Source organism: Protopterus annectens, chromosome 8.part1 (assembly GCF_019279795.1).
Source record: "Protopterus annectens isolate FY-2018-M chromosome 8.part1, PAN1.0, whole genome shotgun sequence".
In the NCBI taxonomy this organism is placed as follows: Eukaryota; Metazoa; Chordata; order Ceratodontiformes; family Protopteridae; genus Protopterus; species Protopterus annectens.
In genome coordinates, this window is record NC_056742.1 from 355215758 (window position 1) to 355238877 (window position 23120).

The window sequence follows — 23120 nt, forward strand, 5'->3', positions numbered from 1 at the left end:
TCCATGAAAGAAATTTTAAATCAGTTGAGAAAGCTGGTTCAAAGGGCGGCAGTGTAAGCTTTTCCAGGACAAAGTTGAGATCCCAAGTAGGTGTTGGAGCTCTCCTTGGCGGTGTTAAGTTCTTAGCCCCTCTGAGGTACTGTCTTAAGAGTGGATGTGAAAATAAAGGAGGGTCCGTGCTGTAATGAGCTGAAATTACTGAGGCGTGGATCTTAATAGATGAAAAGGAAAGTCCTTTGTGTAACATCTCAGTTAGATATTGTAGAATCTGAGGAATGTTCGGTTCCAGGGGATTTAGGCCTTTAGCCTGGTTCCAGGCGCAAAATCTTTTCCATTTGTCTGAATAGGTTTTCCTGGTGCTGGGCCTCCTGGCCTCCAGAATGACATCCATAACAGCTTTGGGTAAAGGTGTTGGCTGGTTGTTTAGGTAATCTGCCATGCAGCCAGGTTTAAAGTCTTGAGCTGGCTGTGTAGAATCAGATTGTCTCGCTGGGTGAGCAGGTGTGGAATTTGTGGCAAAATCCATGGTGGGCCCTGGGCCATGTTCCTTAAAATTGGATACCAATGTTGGCGTGGCCAGTCTGGTGCAATGAGAATCATTTTTGGCCTCTCTAATCTGACTTTCAGCAGTACCTTTGCTAGAAGAGGTAGTGGAGGGAAGGCATATACTGTTAATGTTTTCCAACTGAATGAGAGGGTGTCCACTTTCCAAGCTAGTGGATGGAAGGTCCTTGAGCAAAATTTTTGAAGTTGGTGGTTGTGGGGGCTTGCAAACAGATCTATGTCTGGGCGTCCCCATTTTTGAGATATCATTGCAAATACTTGTGGATCTAGTTTCCATTCGTGCGGATCCATGATGTTTCTGCTTAGGTCGTCTGCCAATGTGTTTTTCTTTCCTGGCAGGAATTGTGTTTGTAATTGAACCTGGTAAGACAGTGCAGTGTTCCACAAGGTCATTGCTTGCCTGCATAGAGGGTAGGAATGTGTGCCCCCTTGCTTGTTTATGTACCACATAACTGTAGTGTTGTCTGTCCTTAGCAGTTGTCCTAGGTGTAGAAGGTCCTTGAAAGCTGTTAGGGCATTCTGCACTGCTAGCATTTCTTTTTGATTGATATGCAGGTGTCTCTGATCTGTAGTCCATTTGCCCTGAATGCACTGTCCTGCCATGTGTGCTCCCCAGGCATAGTCCAATGCATCTGTTGTCATAGTTTGCCTGGCTGTGGGTAAGGTGAAAGGCTGACCCTTGTTGAGGTGACATGCCTGTGCCCACCATAGAAACTCCTGTTGAAGGCAGGGAATGAGTGGAATCATTGTTTCCAAGTTGTGGCTGTACTGAGCCCATACACTTTTCAGGTACCATTGTAATTTCCTCATATGCAGTTTTGCAAATGGTATTAGTAGTATGCAAGATGCCATGAATCCCAAGGCCGTTGTATTCAAGCTGGCACCCAGGAATGTTATGTTTTGTGAGGGCACTAGTTCTGATTTCTTTTCATTTACTGTGTACCCTAGGCAACTTAGAAGGTGTTTGACAAATGCCAGATGCTGTAAAAGAATGTCCTTGCTTTCTGCTTGAATAAGACAATCGTCCCGGTATGGGTATATCTGAATTCCGCTTTGTCTGCAGTATGCAATTACTGGTGCCAGGCATTTTGTGGAGACCCTGGGCGCAGTAGATAAGCCAAAGGGCAGTGCAGAGAATTGATAATGCGTTGAACCTGCAATGAAGCGGAGGTATCTTCTGCAATTTTGTCTGATAGGGACATGCAGGTATGCCTCCTTGAGGTCCAAAGTGACTAGCCAAGCATTCTTGCCCAGCATGGGAAGAAGCTGCTGTAATGTTAGCATCTTGAATTTTGGTACTTGCAGATAGGTGTTCAGAATTGAAAAATCCAGAATGGGTCTCCATGCTTTGTCCTTTCTTGGAACTAGGAAGAGTCTTGAGTAAAATCCTTGTCCTTGCTCCTGTGTAGGTACCTGTTGAATGGCTCTCATGTTCATGAGAGCTGTAATTTGTTTTTGTGCCTCTGCCCATTGATTTGGTGGCAGGTTTGGCATTCCTTTGATCCTTGGTAAGGTATGAAAGTGGAATCTGTATTCTTGAGAGACAATGTTTAGAACCCATTTGTCTTTTGTTATGATGCGCCAGTTGTCTGCAAAAAATGCTAGTTTTCCTCCCAAGGGTGTTGCCAGGAGAGATTTGCTTGGTAGTTTGAGGAAAGAGTCATTGTGTGTCTGTCTTCTGCTAGCTTGGGGCCTGTCTTCTCCTCCTTTCTGGGTAGAAGAACCCCATTGGCGAGGTTTGTAAGGGCCCTGTGACTGACCCCTGCCCCTTGGGCGTCTGTATTTGCCCCTCTGTGATCTGTCTGAAGCTGGAAAGGACCAATTTTTTGTTAGCCAATTTCTGCTGAAGCGAGGGGGTTGTACCTGCAAGACATCCCTGACCGTTTGCATAGATTTAGCCTTATCCTCCATTTTCTTTAAGACCTCTTCTGCTTTGACACCAAATAATACATCCTGTTGTAAAGGTGCATCTAATAATTTTGCTTTAACATGGTCAGGGAGGGTTTGCTCTTTTAACCAAGCATGTCTACGAATGACAGAGCCAGTAACAGCTGCTCTTCAGGAAGCTTCTAGTGAATCAAATCCGCATTGTAAAGTATGCTTGCCCACCTGTTCAGCTGCATGCAACAGATCCTGCATTTCCTTGAATTCAGGCTGTTCTGAATGTGTGCTCATTTTTTGTTTTAACTGAGACATCAGGAATTGTTGATATTTCAACATGTGAAACTGGCAATTTAATGCTCTCATAGCCAGAGTTGCAGAGGTGTATATTTTCTTTCCCCATCTATCTAGGGCTCTGGAATCTCTTTCAGAGGGCACAGGATTTTTAGCCATAGAAGCTTTTGCTCCCTTAGGACCCTGGGATATGGTTTCTGGGTCAGCTACGGGGCGTTTATAAAGGAATTTGCGTGAGTCAGGTACTCTGTAGTATCTGTCTGGTTTGGCTGGAGCAGGAGGTAGAGAGTCTGGATTTAAACTAGACTCCAAGTAGACATCATCCACAATATCTAAAACAGGAGGGATAGCAAGAGGTCTGTGCTGGGGTAATTAAAGGAACTCTCGGAGCCTTTTCTTAGAATCTGAGTAATCCTGGCCTTCCCAGTGGAAATGTTCCCTCATGGTATGTAATGTTTCCCCAAAGGAGTAGTCTTCAGGAGGAGATGCTGAGGGAATAGAGTCTTCAGCATCAGAATCCTCATAAGGTGGGAAAGTGTAATCCTGTTCCTCAGAAGAATCTGAGGAAAGAGAAACCTGGTCAGAGGATGCGTAATCCTCCTCTTGTCTTGGTCTTTTATCAGGAGGGGGATGGGAACCCCTGATAAGGGTAATTAAATCTTCAGCCATCTTAAGCATCTGTTTCTTAGGTATGGGGCCTCGATCTGTAGACTGATGAACATTTTTCTTAGGTTTTAAAGGAGTTTTAAGCTTAGCATAAGATTTAATGGTGAGTGTAGTTGGCCTGAAGACACCTTCTGCAACCGAAGGTGTTTCCTCTGCACTGGTGACTAATTCTGCTCCGGTGTCGGTAGATGGCTGCGTCGGCCTAGTAGACTCCGCTTGGGAGTCGGCAGCTGTCTGGGGTTCCAGCTCTGCGGTCATCAGGGACTGCGTAGGCGCCTCACTGAAAACTGGAGAAATGCAATTGTTAACTTTTTCTGACATCGGACTGAGGCAAGAAAATGTTCCCCAACGGGGTACTTAGCTTTATTGAAGACTTCGGACTGAAATTCAAATCGAAAATCTCAGGTGTCGGCCGACCGGCACTTGCGAACTGCTTCTGCTTCGGGCACCGCGCGGCAAGAAAGACTGAAGAAAATGGCGTCGGATGCCTCTTATATACCCCTGGCGCACTGATGTCAGGGAAGAAGCGACAGCAACCGATGCCGGACCAAGACTTTGGAATTCGGGCCAACTGCGGGACCGCCTGACGGCAGGATAACCCAAGTGTGATGACTGCAGCAGGGTAACGCGATGAACATCTAATACACATACACACACACAAATATGGAATATATATTTTTCACACAAACATACTTGGCAGCTTTTTTCCCTTATGTGTTATAGTAAGGCAAGTGCTGCTAAATATGGAACAAAATAAAAACAAAGAAAACTGCACCTTTATTTCTATTAAGAAGTCACAGTCTGCACAGCTCCTTAGTGCTAATAAGCCAGTGCAACATCTATTATAAAATACCGGATAATTACTGAAGTATGCCTCTAAACAAGTAAACAGCAAATGCAGGCCCATATGGACATATTGTTTTTTCAAAGATCCCCAATTTATTTATTTATTTATTTCCTTTTGATAACCAGACCAGTCTCACTAGGTTTATGACATGTTTCAGGGGACACTTTTATACCTAAAACCAAAATCTAAGAACAGTCTCTAGCACATTAATTATAGTACTCATGAAGAGAGTGCATGTCACGTGCAGTATGTTTAGTATGCCACCAGGGACTACTATTTGCAGATGTGGCATTTACAGATATTACATGTGCCATGCACAATGTGAAAAAAGTGCAACAGGGGGAATCAGTATGGACTTCTGCAGACACTGAAAACCACTGTGGGAAATATGAAACATTTTCCACAGGAATGTGAGCTGACATATAATGTTCCAATGATAGACCAATCCAAATACCTGCAGGATAGCTATTTTGCATGTTTTCCACTTGAAGAAATAAAATTATAAAACTGTGAGATCAGCATCAAAACCAACATTCTTTGTAAATAAGGGAAAGTCTGGAAAGCTGGATAAGCCCTCAGTAATGAGTTACGAAAATCAAGTGTAGGAATGGAGGAGGTTCAGTTAGAACATGTAGAACTGGTAATGGGCCACCAATTTAATAATGCAAGTAAATGGGACCCAAATTGACTGGAACATATACAACCACTAGCCTTACTTTGATAATAACATCAGTACAGCCAAAGACAAACCAACCATTAAAAAGGGGCTGGAATAATAAACATTTTATCACCATATAAAATGTTGGGAAAGTACAATTAATTTTGTTAAGCATAAAAGGGACTCAGTATCAGATAAAAAGTACAGTTTTGTACCTACCATAAATGTAGATGTTCGAAGATCCACATTGCTGCAGTCCTTACACTTGGGTAGTCCGCTGTCTTCGGTCGGCCCGAATATCAAAGTATAAGGCTGACGTCGGTCAAGGCGCATTAGACTGACATCAGTACGTCAGGGTACAAATGCGCATGACCGACGTCATATCCTCAGTCTTTTCTTGCCCCAGATGTCAGAAGACCCTAAAAGAAAGGTCAAAACCAAAAGACAGCAAACCACCAAGCAACCACCCTGCACTAACAATATGTACAATATATACAATAAATACAATATTTACAACCCACCCCACACAACCACCTCTAAAAACAGAGGGGAAGGAGGGAGGGTAAATTGGACTGCAGCAATGTGGATCTTCGAACATCTACATTTATGGTAGGTACAAAACTGTACTATGTTCTTCATCTCACATTGCTGCAGTCCTTACACTTGGGTAGAATCCCAAAGCAGAGGCAAGGGAGGATGGCAACACTATAAAGCAGCAGGAGCTGCCAAAATGCCCTGTAAAATAGCAGTGGCAAAACCAGCCCTAGATTTAGAGTAAAGTGGAAGGTGATAATGCTTAGAGAAAGTATGCACTGAACTCCAAGTAGCTGCCTCCAAAATATCCTTAGTTGCCATCCCCCTTAAAAAAGCTGTTGAAGTGGCAGTAGCCCTAGTGGAATGAGGCCTAATCCCAGCTGGAATCTCCTTACCATGATGGGAATAACAGAAAGCAATGCAAAACCCAATCCACTTAGAAATAGTTTGTTTTGACACAGGCTTGCCCTGAGAACTCAAAGCAAAAGAAACAAATAACTGCTGAGACTGCCTGAACCCTTTAGTCCTACTCAAATAATAACGCAACTGCCTGTGTACATCTAAAGTGTGCAAAATCTTTTCCCCTTTATTTTGGGGATTTGCATAAAAAGTAGGCAAATGAATAGTTTGGTTTAAAGCCACACTAGAAACCACTTTAGGCATAAAGGAAGGATTAGTACACAAAGATACCCTATCCTTATGGAAAATTAAGAAAGGCTCAACTGCCATAAGGGCCTGTAATTCAGAAACCCTTCTTGCAGAGGTAATGGCCAACAAAAAAGCAGTCTTCCATGATAAATATTTCAACTCAGCAGTAGCTGCAGGCTCAAAAGGTTGTAGAGTGAGTTTCTCCAACACAAAATTGAGGTCCCAAGCAGGAGTAGGAGCTCTACGTGGGGGTCTTATATTCTTTGCCCCTCTAAGAAATTGCTTGAACAAAGGATGAGAAAACAATGGTGGGTCACAGTCATAGTGAGCAGAAATTGCTGCAGCATGAACCTTAATAGAAGAGAAGGACAAACCTTTGTCCAGTAACTCAGTAAGATATTGAAGAGCCACACTTAAATTAGGCTCAGAAACATCAAATTCCTTTGCTGCACTCCAAAATAAAAATCTCTTCCATTTATCTGCGTACACTTTCCTTGTACTAGGCCTTCTGGCTTCCAAAATAACATTCAAAACTTGCTGTGGAAGTTGAGACCCTCCAGAGTTCAAAACAGAATATGCCAGGCTGTTAGGTGAAGAGAGAGAAGTTTGACATTGAGTAAATGACTGTTCTCCTGAGACAGTAGGTGTGGAATCGAAGGCAAAGGCCATGGAGGTTCTCGTACCAGACTTCTCAGTAATGGGTACCAGTGCTGTCGAGGCCAATCTGGAGCTATTAAGATCATCCTTGGCTTGTCCTGTCTGACCTTTAGAAGTACCTTTGGGAGGAGAGGCAGAGGTGGAAAGGCATAGACATGAAGATTGTTCCACTTGAAAGAAAGAGCATCCACTTTCCAGGCTGTGGGATGAAACCTTTTTGTGCAAAACTTTGGCAGCTGGTAATTTAGTGGAGAAGCGAACAGATCTATGTCTGGAGTTCCCCATGACACTGTCAATGTCTGAAATACATGAGGATCCAATTTCCACTCGTGGGGATCCATAATTCGTCTGCTCAACGCATCTGCTAAGGAGTTCTGTGCTCCCGGCAGAAACCTTGCCTGAAGATGTAGCTGTAAACTGAGAGCAGTCTCCCACAAAATCATTGCTTGCCTGCAGAGAGGATAAGAATGTGTTCCCCCTTGCTTGTTGATGTACCACATGACAGTTGTGTTGTCTGTTAGAATCAACACCTGCCCTGGAAGAAGTAAATCCTTGAAAGCTATTAATGCAAATTGGACTGCTAACATCTCCTTCAAGTTGATATGTAGATGTTGTAGTCTGGCAGGCCACGTGTCTTGTATCCACTTTCCATTTAGATGAGCTCCCAAGCTTTGTCTGAGGCATCTGTCGTTAGAATCTGACTCGCCTCTGGTCGGGTCACAGAGAGTCCCTTGTTTAGGTGACATTCCTGAGCCCACCACAAAAATTCCTTTTGAATGCAAGGTATTATCTGAATGACAGTGTCCATATCTTGGCAGTGCTGTGTCCATACATTTTGAGATACCATTGTAGCTTCCTCATATGCAGTTTGGCATTGGGAAGCACCAGAATACAAGATGCCATGAACCCCAAGGCTTGAAGGACTGTCCTTGCAGTCAGCCTGGACTGATGAGACAATTGATGGAAGTAAAGGGAAAGATTCTTTTGTTTGTCCGGGGTCAAAAAGGCCATCTGGGATGCTGTATTCAGTCTTACACCCAGAAAGCACATGTCCTGAGAGGGTACTAGACTGGACTTTATTTCGTTCACAGAATACCCCAGGCATCTTAGCACTGCTATCACATATTGCAGATGATGAAGAAGTTCGTCCCTTTCCTGAGCCAGAATCAGGCAATCGTCCAAATAAGGATAAATCTGTATTCCTTTTAGCCTGAAGAAAGCTATCACTGGAGCCAGAACTTTTGTAAACACTCTGGGCGCAGTAGATAAGCCAAAGGGCAATGCAGAGAACTGATAATGAAAAGTTCCAGCCCGAAAACACAGATACTTCCTGCAACTTAGTCTGATAGGAACATGAAGGTAAGCCTCCTTGAGATCCAGAGTTACCATCCAGTGATCTTTGCCCAGCAGAGGTAAAAGCTGTTGTAACGTCAACATTTTGAACTTGGGAATGTCCAGATAAGTGTTGAGGATAGATAAATCCAAAATTGGTCTCCACGTGTTCCCCTTCTTTGGTACTAGGAACAGGCGAGAGTAAAATCCTAGGCCCACTTCTGGCAGAGGGACCGGCTGTATGGCCCCTATTTGGAGTAGCAGAGAAATTTGTTTGTGAGCCTCTATTCTTTGTTGAGGAGGAACGTCTGGCATGCCTTTGAAAGGAGGCAAGGTATGGAAATAAAACCTGTAACCTTTGTGTATGATATCCAACACCCATCTGTCTTGGGTAATTAAACTCCAATTTTCCTTGAAAAGTGCCAACCTTCCTCCCAAAGGTGCTGCTAGACGAGAAGGTTCTGGCAGCTGAAAAGGTAGGTCATTGGGCCTGTTTACGAAAGGACTGACCCCTGCCCTCACCCGAAGACTGTGCAGGCGAACTCCCTGTTCTAGGCCTGAAAGCGCCCTGAGCTCTGCCCCTACCACGTCTAGATCTACCCCTAGACTGGGAATCATAAGAAGGATACGTCCACCCCTTGGTAGGCCAATTCCTACTAAACTTCGGAGGCTGAACCTGCAAAAAATCTTTAACAGTCTGCATAGACTTAGCCTTGTCTTCCATTTTCTTTAAGACTGACTCCACAGGTGACCCAAACAACACATCAGACTGTAAAGGAGCATCTAAAATCCTTGTCTTAACATGGTCAGATAAATTCTGATCCCTCAGCCAGGCGTGCCTGCGGAGAACTGACCCAGTGGCAGCCACCCTAGAAGAGGCCTGTACAGCATCAAAACCACATTGCAAAGAATGCTTACCCACCTGTTCAGAAACATGCACCAAATCCTGCAATTCCTTACACTCAATACCTTCCGCCAGAGCATCTACCTTAGACTTCAATTGAGAAAGTAGATAGTTTTGGTATTTCAACATGTGAAACTGGCAATTCAAAGCCCTCATAGCTAAGGTGGAAGAAGTATAGACTTTCTTTCCCCATCTATCCAAAGCCCTGGCCTCTTTATCTGCAGGAACCGGATTTTTTACAACAGAAGCCTTGACACCCTTAGGCCCCTGACTAACAGTTTCTGGGTCCGCCCTAGGACTCTTAAAAAGATATTTATGAGCTTCAGGCACCCTGTAATATCTATCCGGTTTAACAGGAGCAGGAGGCACAGAATCAGGATTAAGAGAAGCCTCTGCAAACACATCTTCCACAACATCCAGAACAGGAGGTATAGCCAAAGGCCTATGCTGGGGTAAAAACAAAAATTCCCTAAGCCTTTTCCTGGAATCAGAGAAGTCCTGACCTTCCCACTTAAAATGCTCCCTCATGGAATGAAGAGTCTCTGAAAAAGAAAAATCCTCTGGAGGAGAAGCTGAAGGAGTAGAATCATCCACATCAGAATCAGAATAAGGAGTATACTCCTGCAAGTCTTCAGCCGAAGACTCAGAAACATCCGAAGCATGCTCAAAACTTCCCAACTCTGGTTCCACCCTAGGCCTCTTATCAGGAGGGGGCAAAGAACCTCTAATTAAAGTAATTAAATCTTCTGCCATTTTGAGCATGTGCTTCTTGGGCACAGACCCTGATGAACTAGGAGTGACACCCACAGAAGCTAAACCTGGCCTGCCTCTGGGAGAAGCCTTGGAAACAGAAGGAGAGGGCCTAACCACCCTAGGAAGGGAGGGGAGTACAGTAACCTGAGAAGCCCCTTCAGCCTGACCTGTCTCCTGAGAGGCCACATCCTGCAATAACAAAGTCTCCCCTTGGGACTCCAGAGAAACCTCCGGCGGAACCCCCGGTTCCACCGACGCCTCCAAAGAACCGGCGTCCGGTACGGACGACTCCTCCTGTCTGGGCTTAGCAACCTTGTCTTTGCGCTTCTTCGAAGAAGCGGACGCCGGAGCATCCAACAGCATATTATAATTGCACCGCTTCCCGAAGACTAACCTGGCACAATCTAACCTTCGCTTTATAGTGCGCTTATTGAATCTAGCACAAAAGCGACACCCAACAACGTCGTGCTCAGGCCCCAAACAAGGAATACACAAAGTATGATAATCTCTATGCGGTATCTGTTTCCCACAAGAAATACAGTTATTCACTTTTTCTGACATCCGGTAAACCACTGAGGCAAGAAAAAACTAAAATATTCCCCAACGGGGTACTTAGCCAACTTTGACTCGGTCTGAAACTCCGAATTCGAAAAATTTCAGAACGCCGAACGGCACTTGCAACGCTGCTTCTGCATCAGACCATGCGGCAAAAAAGACTGAGGATATGACGTCGGTCATGCGCATTTGTACCCTGACGTACTGATGTCAGTCTAATGCGCCTTGACCGACGTCAGCCTTATACTTTGATATTCGGGCCGACCGAGGACAGCGGACTACCCAAGTGTAAGGACTGCAGCAATGTGAGATGAAGAACATCTCATAAGAATATAATTCCCCTTCTTTTCAGAAACCCTAAAGAATCTCAAAAGTTATAAAGACCTTGATGTTTATTCACTGTTATGTTCCTGCTTTTGTGCAAATGAGTGCCGAGTTCCAAGAGTGAAATCCCCTTTTGACCAGTTCAGTTTGTGCACCAGAAGATGGCAGACCTGACTACAGAAAATTCTATTCACAGATACTACACAGGAGAAAACATAGACACACATAATCAGCAAATGCATGAAAGTCATTCTAAAAGAAAAAAAAATAAGTATTTTTTTTTCTTTTTTTGTAAAGAACTTTTGCAACAGAGATTATGGATAACTGCCTCAAAACAAAGCACAACGCTTGTGCCAAGGCAAGATGCTATGTACTAACATTTCAATAATTTAATTAAATTTTATTTAACTGCTATTTTAAGATCCAACAAAAGACAATACAATCAGTGGTAGTTCTCCCATTTGACACTCTACTTTTAAATTTAGAACAAAAAAAAAAAGCAAAAAAATAGATGGTGAATTAAAAAAAAAGTGAGGGGGGGGCAACATAGTGTGATTATGTAGTGACAAGCCCTAAAGCAACATACAAGCTGCACTAAACTTACTGCACTAATATAAATGCTATCTACTTCATTCTGTTTGCGTAGTAGGCAGTGAAAATAATACTGCTACGACTGTGAACAATATAGAGCATTTCAAAAATACCATGGCACTGAACTGAGTAAATGTTACGTTGCTGTTTTTGCTTTGTAAATTATCGGTTTCACATATACAAATTGTATACTCAACCACATTTAATAGTGTAATTTACTTATACTTTTGTGCATAATGCACACAGATGTATTAATGAGATTTTATGCTACGTATACATTTGTGCATAAACTGAATGTTGTGTATTTCCTTCATAAATGTAACTGTATTCTGGTTAACAACTCTAAATACATAAATGAATGCAAAGAGTGACATCTGACAGTATCCTGAATATTTTTAAAAAAATAACTCATTGTTAGCAACATAATGATACCGAGATGTTCTTAGAAGACAAGCCCTAGTCTAACATGCCCAAATGGATTTGCACTGCACTTTATAACAGAAAAGTAACACTGATGCCATACTGCCAAATTAAAAAAGGGACACACGTTGCTGGCAGTGTAGCAAAGGTATATAGTGATAAACCATAAAACAGCACGTCAGGGCTGTATTAAACTTACTGCTCTAATATAAAACTGCATTGTATTGTTTATCTTTCTTCTGTTTATGCAGTAGACAGTGACAATATCTCTACTCTAAGCAACAGAGAATGTAAGAAACATCTTGTTATTGAACCATTTGATTCAGTACACGGAAAACACCACATTTTAAAATGTTAGAAGAAACCAACATCAACACTACAGTGTTGGAGAACAGCACACAGACAGTTAACAACATAGAGTTACTATGTGCTGATGAGTCTTATTCATTGATGGATGGCTGGGGAGGCACTGAAGCTGGTACCACATACCATACCTCATAAAAAAAGAGAAATAACATACAGCATTTTAAAACTATTCTGGAAAGCAACATTTCACTACTGCACTTTGTGAACTGCAACTATGACAATATGCCCACATTTTATCAGAGAGTTAACAGCACACTAATACTCTGTAGTAATAAGTGCTATTCAGAAATACCCAAGCTGTGACCTTTTACTTTGCATGTTACTTCAATGGACAAGCAACGTAAAATAATGCACTGTTAGCAATATAATGCTACTGTGAGCACATAACCCTATAACCGAGAAGCCCAATTTAAGAGGGGAAGATTGCCAGCTGGATCCAAGACATTTACACTTTATGGTGATGGGGATGCAACTTCCACTGTTTTAAAATTATTCCAGAAAATAGCATTTGCCACTATTAAAGGCACAGACACATTATTAGCAAGAAAGAAAATGACAGCCACTTTCTCTTCAAAGTTGTAGCAAAAACACCATTTCTCATTAACATTAATGAGAAATACACTGGCATTATATTGCACTACTGCTGTTAGCACAACTCTAAAACCATTACAAATTCATTAGCATTATCAGTGCTGAAAGGATCTGTTTGAAGTTGCCATTGTAACTGCACATCATTGTCATTTACTTACAGAAATTCTCAATTTTAACATCACTATAGGAAGATCAATTTAGAGTTTTGATTACTCTGAATTAATGTGTTGCTGATGGTAACCATTTAAAATGTAAAATTCCAATGCCAGGTCCAGAACTGTACAGGCTGACCGACTTAAAATATGGAGATGACCAATTCTCAAAATATTCTCTTCTTCTCCTGATTTTTTTTAATACATTTTTATTTAATTTTATCCTTTGTTGACCAGGTTAGTCCCACTAGGCTGGTAGCCTCTTTTCAGGGGTGACCTGAGTTGGTATTTCTACTACCAGCAGAAATTTGTCCAGGACATCAAGAAACTTCCCCTACTCATTAGAAGAGTGCTTCCTCCATTCATAGCATGGTGGCAGCTGGAAGAACAGCACTCAATAAGATCCAAGATGGCAGATTGCACTGAGGCAAATGTCTGTGCAGCATTTCAAGCTCTAGAAGATTCTGAGAAGCTGTTTCAGCAGAATTTGTTTGTTTCATCAGAAAAAACATTCAAAGCAATGACAGATGTGTTATAACAAACCTTAAGTTGGGAGAGTTGCGGGATGATATTTTGGGTGAATTGTTGCAGAGCAAGCTAGAGAATGGAAAAGATGTTTCATGGGGTGAAATTATGGACAAAATTAAATCAGAGGAATCAGAAGCTATTTTGAAAGAAGACTGCCAGACAAAGAAATCATATGCAGAGACTGTTACAGAAACTGCAGGGAAAGTGATGAGAGATGAATAGAGGATAGGAAATATCGACAATCAAAGAAAATGTATGGTGAGAATTCAAAACAAAGAAGAAAAAGAAATGGACAGGTGTGACATTTGGTATAATTTAATGGTCCCATTGGAAGTGAAGGCCCATGAGGTAAGAGCTTTTATTTTTATTCATAAACAGACATTTTGTGACATTATTTTTGAAACCAGTTCTATTCTGGAAAGTTTTTGGGGGTAGTATGCAAAGAAAAAAAAGTGTAATCCATGGAATTCTTACATTGCTAAAGCATTTCACAGAGACACACAAAAATACATGTTCAATTTCGAACTGAAGTTGAAAAACAGACTTTAAAGAAACATTTAAGCAAAGTTTGTAAAGAAGTTATGGACATTAGCAATGTCTGTGATAACACAGGGCTATGGATGGGTCTATCATATTGTACTGAAAATGGAGAAAGAAAAAATTGTTCACATTCCTAAAATTATAAATGCAGATGGCAACAGAGGTATTGTAAAATATTGGGGACAACAAAGCAAGATGATCATTTGATAAGTAACTGCAATAAGATGCAAAAAGTATGAATTGAAATGTAACAAAACTGGGCACTTCTGGATGGATTGTAATCTACAGAAAAAGAACGAAGAAAACAAAAGTGAGGACAGTATATGAAGAGAAGAAACAGTTCAAATAAAAAATAAAGAGGAAGTGGAGAAGCAAGATCAGGGTAAAAATAAAGATATGAATAAAGAAGAAATAATATAGAAGGTTCTGCAGTAATTGATGAGGAAGATATATAATGGAATATAATGAAGGGCAAAAAGAATTTACTGGCAAAAGAGTAAGACAGAAAAAGAGAGGTTAAAAGGGTAATTGTAAAAGACAAAATAAAGGACATGAATAATGGAAATGAGATAAATACTTCAAATGTACACAATTTCTGGTAAGCTACAACATATATGTAACATATATGTAACGACAGTTTTAGAGTGCTTTCAGTAAATGTTAGTAGTATCAAAAATGTAAGCAGAGTAGGCATCCTAAATTGGTGTAGAAGGTTTGATACTGATGTTATTGGAAGATGTAAGATTTTTGTCACAAGAAGAGAGATCGCAAACAAGGAAACTTTGAGGAGGATATACAATATGGAATCTAGGAAAGGAACTATGTTCATGCACAGTTGTACTTCGTTGAAAGTCAGTGAAAATATTAAACGTAACACTGGCAATGATGAGAAGATTAACTAGTGTTGATCTCAGATGGTATAATTAGGTATACAGAATTACAGTACTTCATACCTATGTTACAAGTAAAGAAATGGAAAATTTATTTCATAAATTTTTGGATTATGTAGTAATTAATATGATATTAACAGGAAATTTTAATTGTGATTTGAGAGGAAAAAAGGAGAGAGGAAATGACGTTAAGAACATTTTCGAAGTTATAAATCATGGTAATTTAATGATTTGGAATAATAATTTGTAGACATACAGTCAAGGTATATGTAACATGGAAATAGATTATTTTCTTGTATCACAAGGTTTAAATATAGCCAAGGAAAAGATACTCAGCTATATCATCATCATCATCATCATCTTCTTTCAGCTGTTCCCATTAGAGGTTGCCACAGCGGATCATCTGTTTCCATTTCTTCCTGTCCTCTGCATCTTGCTCTGTCACACCAACCACCTGCATGTCCTTAACCTTATCGTAGGCCTTCCTCTTTTCCTGTTACCTGGTAGCTTCATCCTTAGCATCTTTTTCCCAAAATACTCAGCATCCCTCCTCACCACATGTCCAAACCAACGTAATCTTGCCTCTCTGACTTTGTCTCCAAACCTTCCAACCTGGGCTGACCCTCTAATATACTTGTTCCTAATCCTGTCCACCCTTGTCACACCCAGTACAAATCTTAATATCTTTAACTCTGCCACATCCAGCTCCAACTCCTGTTTTTTTGTCAATGCCACTGTCTCCAATCTATATAACATAGCTGGTCTCACTACCCTCTTGTAGACCTTCCCTTTCACTCTTACTGGTACTCGTCTGTTACAAATCACTCCTAACACTCTTCTCCACCCACTCCATCCTGCCTGTACTCTCTTCTTCACCTCTCTTCCACACTCACCATTACTCTGAACTACTGATCCCAAGTATTTAAACTCATCCACCTTCGTCATCTCTACTCCTTGCATCCTCACCATTCCTCTATCCTCCCTCTCATTTACACACATATTCTGTCTTAGTTCTGCTGACCTTCATTCCTCTTCTCTCTAGAGCATATCTCCACCTCTCCAGGGTCTCCTCCAAATGTTCCCTACTCACTACAGATCACAATGTCCTCTGCAAACATCATAGTCCAGAGGGACTCCTGTCTGATCTCGTCTGTCAACCTGTCTATCACCACTGCAAATAAGAAAGGGTTCAGAACTGATCCTTGATGTAATCCCACCTCCAACTTAATCGCATCTGTCACTCCCACCACAGACCTCACTGCTGTCACACTACCCTCGTACATATCCTGTACCACTCTTACATACTTCTCTGACACTCCCGACGTCCTCATACAATACCACAACCCCTCTCTAAGCACCATGTCATATACTTTCTCTAAGTCTACAAAAACACAATGCACCTCCTTCTGACCTTCTCCATCAACACTCTCAGAGCAAACATCGCATCTGTAGTGCTCTTTCCCAGCATGAAACCATACTGCTGATCGCTAATCATCACGTCCCTTCTTAACCATCTTCCACTACTCTTTCCCATAACTTCATGCTGCGACTGATCAATTTAATCCCTCTGTAGTTAATACAGCTCTGCACATCACCCTTATTCTTAAAAATTGGTACCAAAACACTTTTTCTCTATTCCTCAGGCATCCTCTCACTTTCTAAGATTTCATTAAACAATCTGGTTAGAAAATACAAGAAAATAAGGAGAATATCAAGTTGGGAAAAGAAATAAAACTAATAACAAACCATGGGGCTTATGGAAAGATCAAATTTCTACTATAATGTGTTATAAAAACTCACCCCTTGCAAGCTTTGAAAGAAATATTAAAAAAACTTACTTTTTTTTAAAGAGAAGTCAGATGCCAGAAAAGCAGAAAAAAATAAATTATAAAACAATGTGTATGGATGCTTTAAAGGATTTTGACAGGAATGATAGAGAATATTACGTGTTAGAACAGTTAATTTGAGAATAATCAATAGAAAATTAAAGAATTATTATTTAATCAAAGATATTATTTACAAGGTAAAAAGAAGAGGTATCAGCTTATTTGAGTAGCATAATTAAAGACAATGCTAGTATAACGTGAAAGATGACAGAGGAGAGGGAAGATTATCTCAGGAGCAAATTATGAATATTGTAATAAGTTATGTAAAGAAAATGTTTCAAGACAGAAATAAAGAGAGAATGGCATGTTAAAAAATTGACAGAACAAGAAAATAAGGAACTGGAAAATGAGATTTCCTTATATGAATTAGATAAGGTACTTTGACAAGTTAATTTAGTCAGTTTCAGGATTATAAGAATTTCATCGACTGGCAGAAAACTGCCTCTTAAAATTTATAAATGAATGGTTAAATGAAGGTTTTATGCATAAAGATTTATGCAGTGCTCCAGTTAAAATTTTCTGGAAAAGAAGATAAAAATAAAATTGAAAATTAGAGACTTAAGGTACTGAACAATACAGATAAGATTTTTATGAAAATAATTAGGAAGAGAATGGAAAGTAAAATGAAAAGTATTATGGAAGGGAAAAGGATGTCAGGAATTATTATTCATGGTAAGGGAAATTATGGATGACATTAGAAACAGGACTAATGTGACCAGGATCATGATAAGAGATTAAAGCTTTTGATACAGTAAAACATGAACTTTTCTGGACAATTATGGAAGAGTATAACATTAGTAAGAAAATTAAGAATGTCTGTTCTGCATATAATAAAAAATAAAGTAAGAATTTTAGTGAATGGATGGTTAAGAAAAGAAATAGATATAAAGAATGGCATATGCCAGGGATGTCCTTTGAGCAGTATATTATTTGCATTAGTTATGACTGCATTGGTTAGAGATGTAAATTCTACATGAAAGGTGCTACATATAGTACTAATGAAGGGATAAAAATTCCAGTCATGTTTACTTATGCAGAAGATATTACATTGCTTACAGGAAACAAAGTCTGGATGAAAGAAGTTATATACATCAGTGTGTAAATATAACAGGCATGACTTTAAATAAAAAAAAAAGAAAAGGACTAGGTGATATAGTAAAGATGGGGGCTATCTTTCTCACTGAAAGAAATCTTTTTGTAAGGAGTAAGACTTGGTGGTAAAAATGTAAGTGAGGAACAATGGAATAGGAAACTAGATGAAATAAAACAGCTTTGTTGTTTTGAAAAATATACAAGCTATCATTAAATAAAATGGTTTATATGATTGATTCAGTTATACTGGGACAGATTGCTAGTATAACTGAACCAATCAAATGTACCTTTTTATAATGCAACACATAGCAAGTGTCTAAATGTTGCCAATAATCTATGAAAAAGAAAATACTATAAGTATTGTTTTCTTTTATATGAGATTCAAGATTGAATCCAGGGAAGATAGGACTCTTATACATGGACAAGGAAGATTGGGGTTTAGGTAATAAACCCAATTATTTATGCTGCTTCTTTGAATTTGCGTAAAGTTTTGTTGTGGTTAAATGATAAAAATGAAAAGCTAGTAATAAATGTACTGAAGTACAAATATAAACTGCATTAGGATATGTTAAAAAGATTCAAAAGAAGAAAAGCATGTTTAAATGAAGTAATGAAACGTTATCAAGAAAAAATTCTTCTGTGGAAAATAAAAATTGATGAAATAGAAAATAAGAGGAAAGTGTGGCATAAAAATGTCATGATACAATATTATGTTAATCCTTGGGTTGAGCTAGAGAATGAAAAAAGCTGTAAAAGTATGAAAAGCATGATATAATAAGCAAGTAGAATGTCAAGATTTTTTATGAAAATTAGTGATTAATATATTATCAGTAAAGAGAAATATGACAAACAAAACAAATCATTGAAAGAGTTTGTATATATTGTGGTAAAAAACAAACTACAGAACATGTTTTCTTACAATGTGTAAAGGTTGCAAAATTGTGGGAAAACTGTGTAAAGAAAATGTCTTTGAAAATATAAAGAAGCTAAATGGAATAAATATGGATATGATTATGTATGGATATTATAGACATAAAAATAAGGACTGTGTTAGTTAAACAGATAAAATATTACTTTATGTTTTGTTGACCATTTGGAATTAAATGCTAAATGAAATCATGTTTAATGGTAAATGGAGACTAGCAGTAATAAAGAAAAAATAGATGGTGGTTGTAGAAAAATGGAGTGGGATTCAAGTAAGATAATAAAGGTTTAACACAATAATAAAAAGCAATGTATTTATGATTGTATGACAATAACAGAAAGAAATGGAAATTTGTACACTCTAAACATTTGTAAATATGTAAGTTTGTAGGTAGTACTGTACATAATTTATTTTAAAATAAAGAACTCCTAATTTTTTCAGTAGGTGTTGTGGGATCTCTTACAGCCACCAACTCAAGCAGATGGGGCCTCAGTTAACAATGAATCTGAAAGATGCATTAGGGCATACAGGACCCCCTTATGCTGCACTGCAGTGACAGCAGTCTATCTACTTGGCATGGTAATTTTGCTACATTATGTCGAATGGCTCCATTTTGCAGAGGTATAAAGCCCTGAATTTGACCCAGATTACTACAATTCAGTTTGTGACTATGACACAGGACCAATGACGAGGCAATGTCTGCTTGCCACTTTCAGGGGGTAGGCTGGGGGCATGCCTACATCATATATCCCATAGTATAATGGAGGTGTGACAAGTTGAGACTTCCAAGACAGGTGGGTGAACAATAAGAAGCATGCCACCATGAAAGGCAGGCAGAGGCTTCTCCCTTCTGGCACCACTGCATGCCTACGTAGATTTCACAGTACATCATGCTGGGGGTTGGTTAGGACATACATCAGAAAGCTCTAAAATGAGTAGCATACATGATGCTGTAAAGTTGCCTTTTTCCTGTCTCTCACAATCACCTATTCCAATCTTCTTCCCACCTTGCAACAGCTGGGCAAGGAGTACCCAGGAGCTATGTCTGGATATAACAGGAGAGGCGAGTAACACCCTTCAATTAAAAATTATTTTTCCTACAGAAATGAAGTGTCAATACTCCAAATGTTGATCTTTAAAGGAGAAAGTGTAATAATTCCTTCACAGCTAAGAAAGGAAATGCAAACAGTAATCCACGAATCACAATTAGCCGAGAAGTAATACAAAACAGCTCAAGATATTGTTTACTGGTCTGACATGACAGCAAAAAGAGTGGTCAGAATCCAAAGTCTATAGCCTATACAGAAATCAGAAACTGTTTTGATGGCGCAGCAGATAATTTATTTCTACTAAAGGAGGAGGAAAGGACCAAGCATGGAAGTGCAACACCAATAATCTGGGAATGAAGAAATAATGGAAGGGACAGTACTTAGAACATCCAACTTTCTGTGATACTAGGCTAACAATCTATACAGACTAAAAGAACTACAGAATGATGCACACAGCAATATTTCAAGATACTCCTTGCATTACCTCATCAGTGTAGGGCATAACCACTATAGCAGCTCATGAAAATATCAATAATCTTTGTGATGACCCATTATCTGAATTTTATGACATGAAACTGGCACCCTCTGAATTAGAAAATATTCAGCCAGCAGGACAAAGAGCAAACCATTTCTGGAAAGTTACCTACTTTAAAATCAGTACCTTCTGTTGCTGACATGGTGACTGGTAGATCAAAAGTCAATGTTACTTGGTGTGTGTGGGGGGGGGGGTGATACTTGCAAATACAGTTTAGTAAATTAACAAAAAAAATGATATTCAGATCAGGTGGAGCTAGCGATTCTGGCACCTAGAGTGTTTCCCAATCTGGTGCCCTAATTTTGGGAGCAAAACAAATCAGGTCCTCCTCGGACTCGAGTCCCAAAAATTATTTTCCCATTTAAACTGTAGCAAACAACTGCTAGAGTTTATGCCACACATGTAATACTAGCATTATGCAATGAAGACAGACTGGCATCTGCCGACTGAGCACACTAACACTTTGCACCTAGGGCAGCTGCCCCCTTCACCCCATCCTAGCCACTCATCTGATTCAGGCTATAAATGGATGAATTAATGTGATTTTGCATCTTGAATTTTTATTTTTTAAGCTGTATTTTACATGACATGCATGGTTAATTATAGGATGTTTTGTATAATTGAATGGGATTAAAGTAAGGGAGGCAAATACATGAAGTTATAGTTATAGTAATAGAAGCATACAACTTTAAAGCCAATACAGAGGAAGAGATGTGTGTCATGTGGCACAGCCAGCCCTTCAGTGTACAGCTACAATGTTGTTAAGATCTTTATCTCTGTGTGGATGCCTCTTCCATTTGGTTTTCCTTTATAACTATACAAACTGTTTTTTAGTGATACGGCACACTCAGAATACACTAAATGCTACAATTGACAGAGGCTTCAGATGCAGTGGCGTGCTTCGGGAATCAATATGGAATGCCCTTGTTTGCATCTTGAAACGAACCATTTAGCTGAGGAGGAGGGGACAGCATATACACAGATGTCCTCTGTGTGAAAGAGAAAGGAGTTTAGCAAAAACAGAAATGAAAAGTTGCAGAACAGAACATTTTTCAAAATCACTGGGTATGCCAGACCATCAAATATAGGTTTGTCACTGTTCATTCTCACAGCTAGGTAAGTGTAAATATGTTGTGCTGTCTGTGTCTTAAGGGATGCTAAGGGCAATGCCATATGAACAAGGATTTTATTAGATTCTACGATGAAAGATCAAAACCATGCACCACTGCTGCTGTAGAAAACAATGGAGATTCTGATAAACCTGAACTGGGCAACTTTAATAAAACAGGTGCTGCCAATGGAAATCCTAAAGGGGTTTACAGATCACTGGGTAAAGGGTCAGGCCTAGTTGTAAAGAGTAAAGCCCCTGCAGGGACAGGAGAAGATTTATGACACCTCATGTATAACCTCATTTACAGATATATATACTCAAGCCTGTAAGCTAAAAAAGGGCCATTGTGGCTGTTAAACTGTGTACAGAGCACAGTGTGAGAAAGGGTCTTCAGCATCAAAAGAATAGAGCTTTAATACATAACTAGCATTAAGAACTCTACATTTGGGGAGTTGGAGGGAGGAAAGGAGTGAGACCCATCACTGACAGGATGTACATTTTGATGATGCCTGCCATTTTTGATGGAGTCTAGTCATCTAATGTGAAGTGTGGAAGAAGTGACAGAATAATCTAGATTTAACTTATTCATTCCCTAGAAAAATGACAGGCTTAATTACAGGTTCTATTTCAGTGTTTTAGATAGGAGAAGCATTACTGTTGCACAGTCTCCTCCTTTTCTTCAGCCAGTGTTTGGTTTTTAAATGTTATTCATAGCATCCTGTTTAGCTGAAGCTAGCATAGAAAATGCAAAGACTTTGGAACATGGCCTGTACCTAAAGGGAAAACGAGACAGAACATGCCAATTCTGTTTAGCTATTTCCCACCACATGAGCAAACATGAAAGCCCACAATTTTTTTGCATTAAACAAAAGAGAAGAAGGCAGTAAATTAAAAGAAAAATTTCACAACCAAGCCTAAAACATAAAATCAGTAGTCAAGTTCTGTCCTGGTGGTAGAATACAAATGCCATCAGCAGTAGTGGGAAAGCATTTAGGAGGGAAGAACAATGCCTTTCTTTCAGGCATGCTTTGGACAATACCTCTGACTAATACTGTTGGTTAAAAAAATAAAAAAAAATTCCAGGAGCACTTCAACTGGTTAGGCATGTAATAGGTTTGGCCTGTTGAAACTTACAATATCCGATAGTTCCAAGATAAGTGACTTCTAAACAGTTGCAAGTAAACCAACTTCCTATTCTTTTTTGTATCTACACATGCTAAGGTAAAAACATCACAGGTAAAAAATGCATTCTACAATTTAAATGCATATATCATTTAGCTGTTCTTTCCTGGAAATGCATGTCTATGTACAACACCCAGAACCTTTCTGTAAAAATATCCTTTCTTAATTATTACTCATTTTTGTTTACACAGATTTTTGCCTCTTTTACTAGTTATTTATGTATGGAGAGACAACCTCCCTCTTTTTGATGGTTTATTTCTGTGTACTATTACTTACCAATGCCTTTATGTGACTCAGGAGGACAAGAGATGAACTTTAGCACTTCTGCACGTTTTTCCCGTAGACCCCAGCGGTAAAGGATTTCTCCATAGCACTTCTTAAAGTGATCGTACTGCTGGGAGTTGACCGGATCAAGTAATCTGGAAAAGAAAAAAATAATAATTTAAGTAACATGTTGACTTATGGCTGTAAAGAAAAAAACTGCAATACTTTGGAATGTGACTTTTACCCTTCTACATACCTACTACTGCAGTGGACAGTAAATTTTAGGGTTACAGAGATAGGAGGAGAAAGAGAAAATGAAAGAAGTGAAAACAGAGTATTAAAGTATTAATACAGTAAATGTTTTCATAAGGAATGGTAAAA

At 39.5% G+C, this 23120-nt stretch overlaps 1 protein-coding gene across 1 annotated transcript in view; it reads right to left on the minus strand.

Moving 5' to 3' along the window:
* Nucleotides 1-23120, minus strand: part of WDR59 (WD repeat domain 59) — a 1485413-nt gene that overhangs the window by 24091 nt on the left and 1438202 nt on the right. The window contains exon 24 of the mRNA XM_044081604.1: nucleotides 22752-22894. Within this exon, the coding sequence (XP_043937539.1) occupies nucleotides 22752-22894 (143 nt within the window). The remainder of the gene's footprint in view (nucleotides 1-22751; nucleotides 22895-23120) is intronic.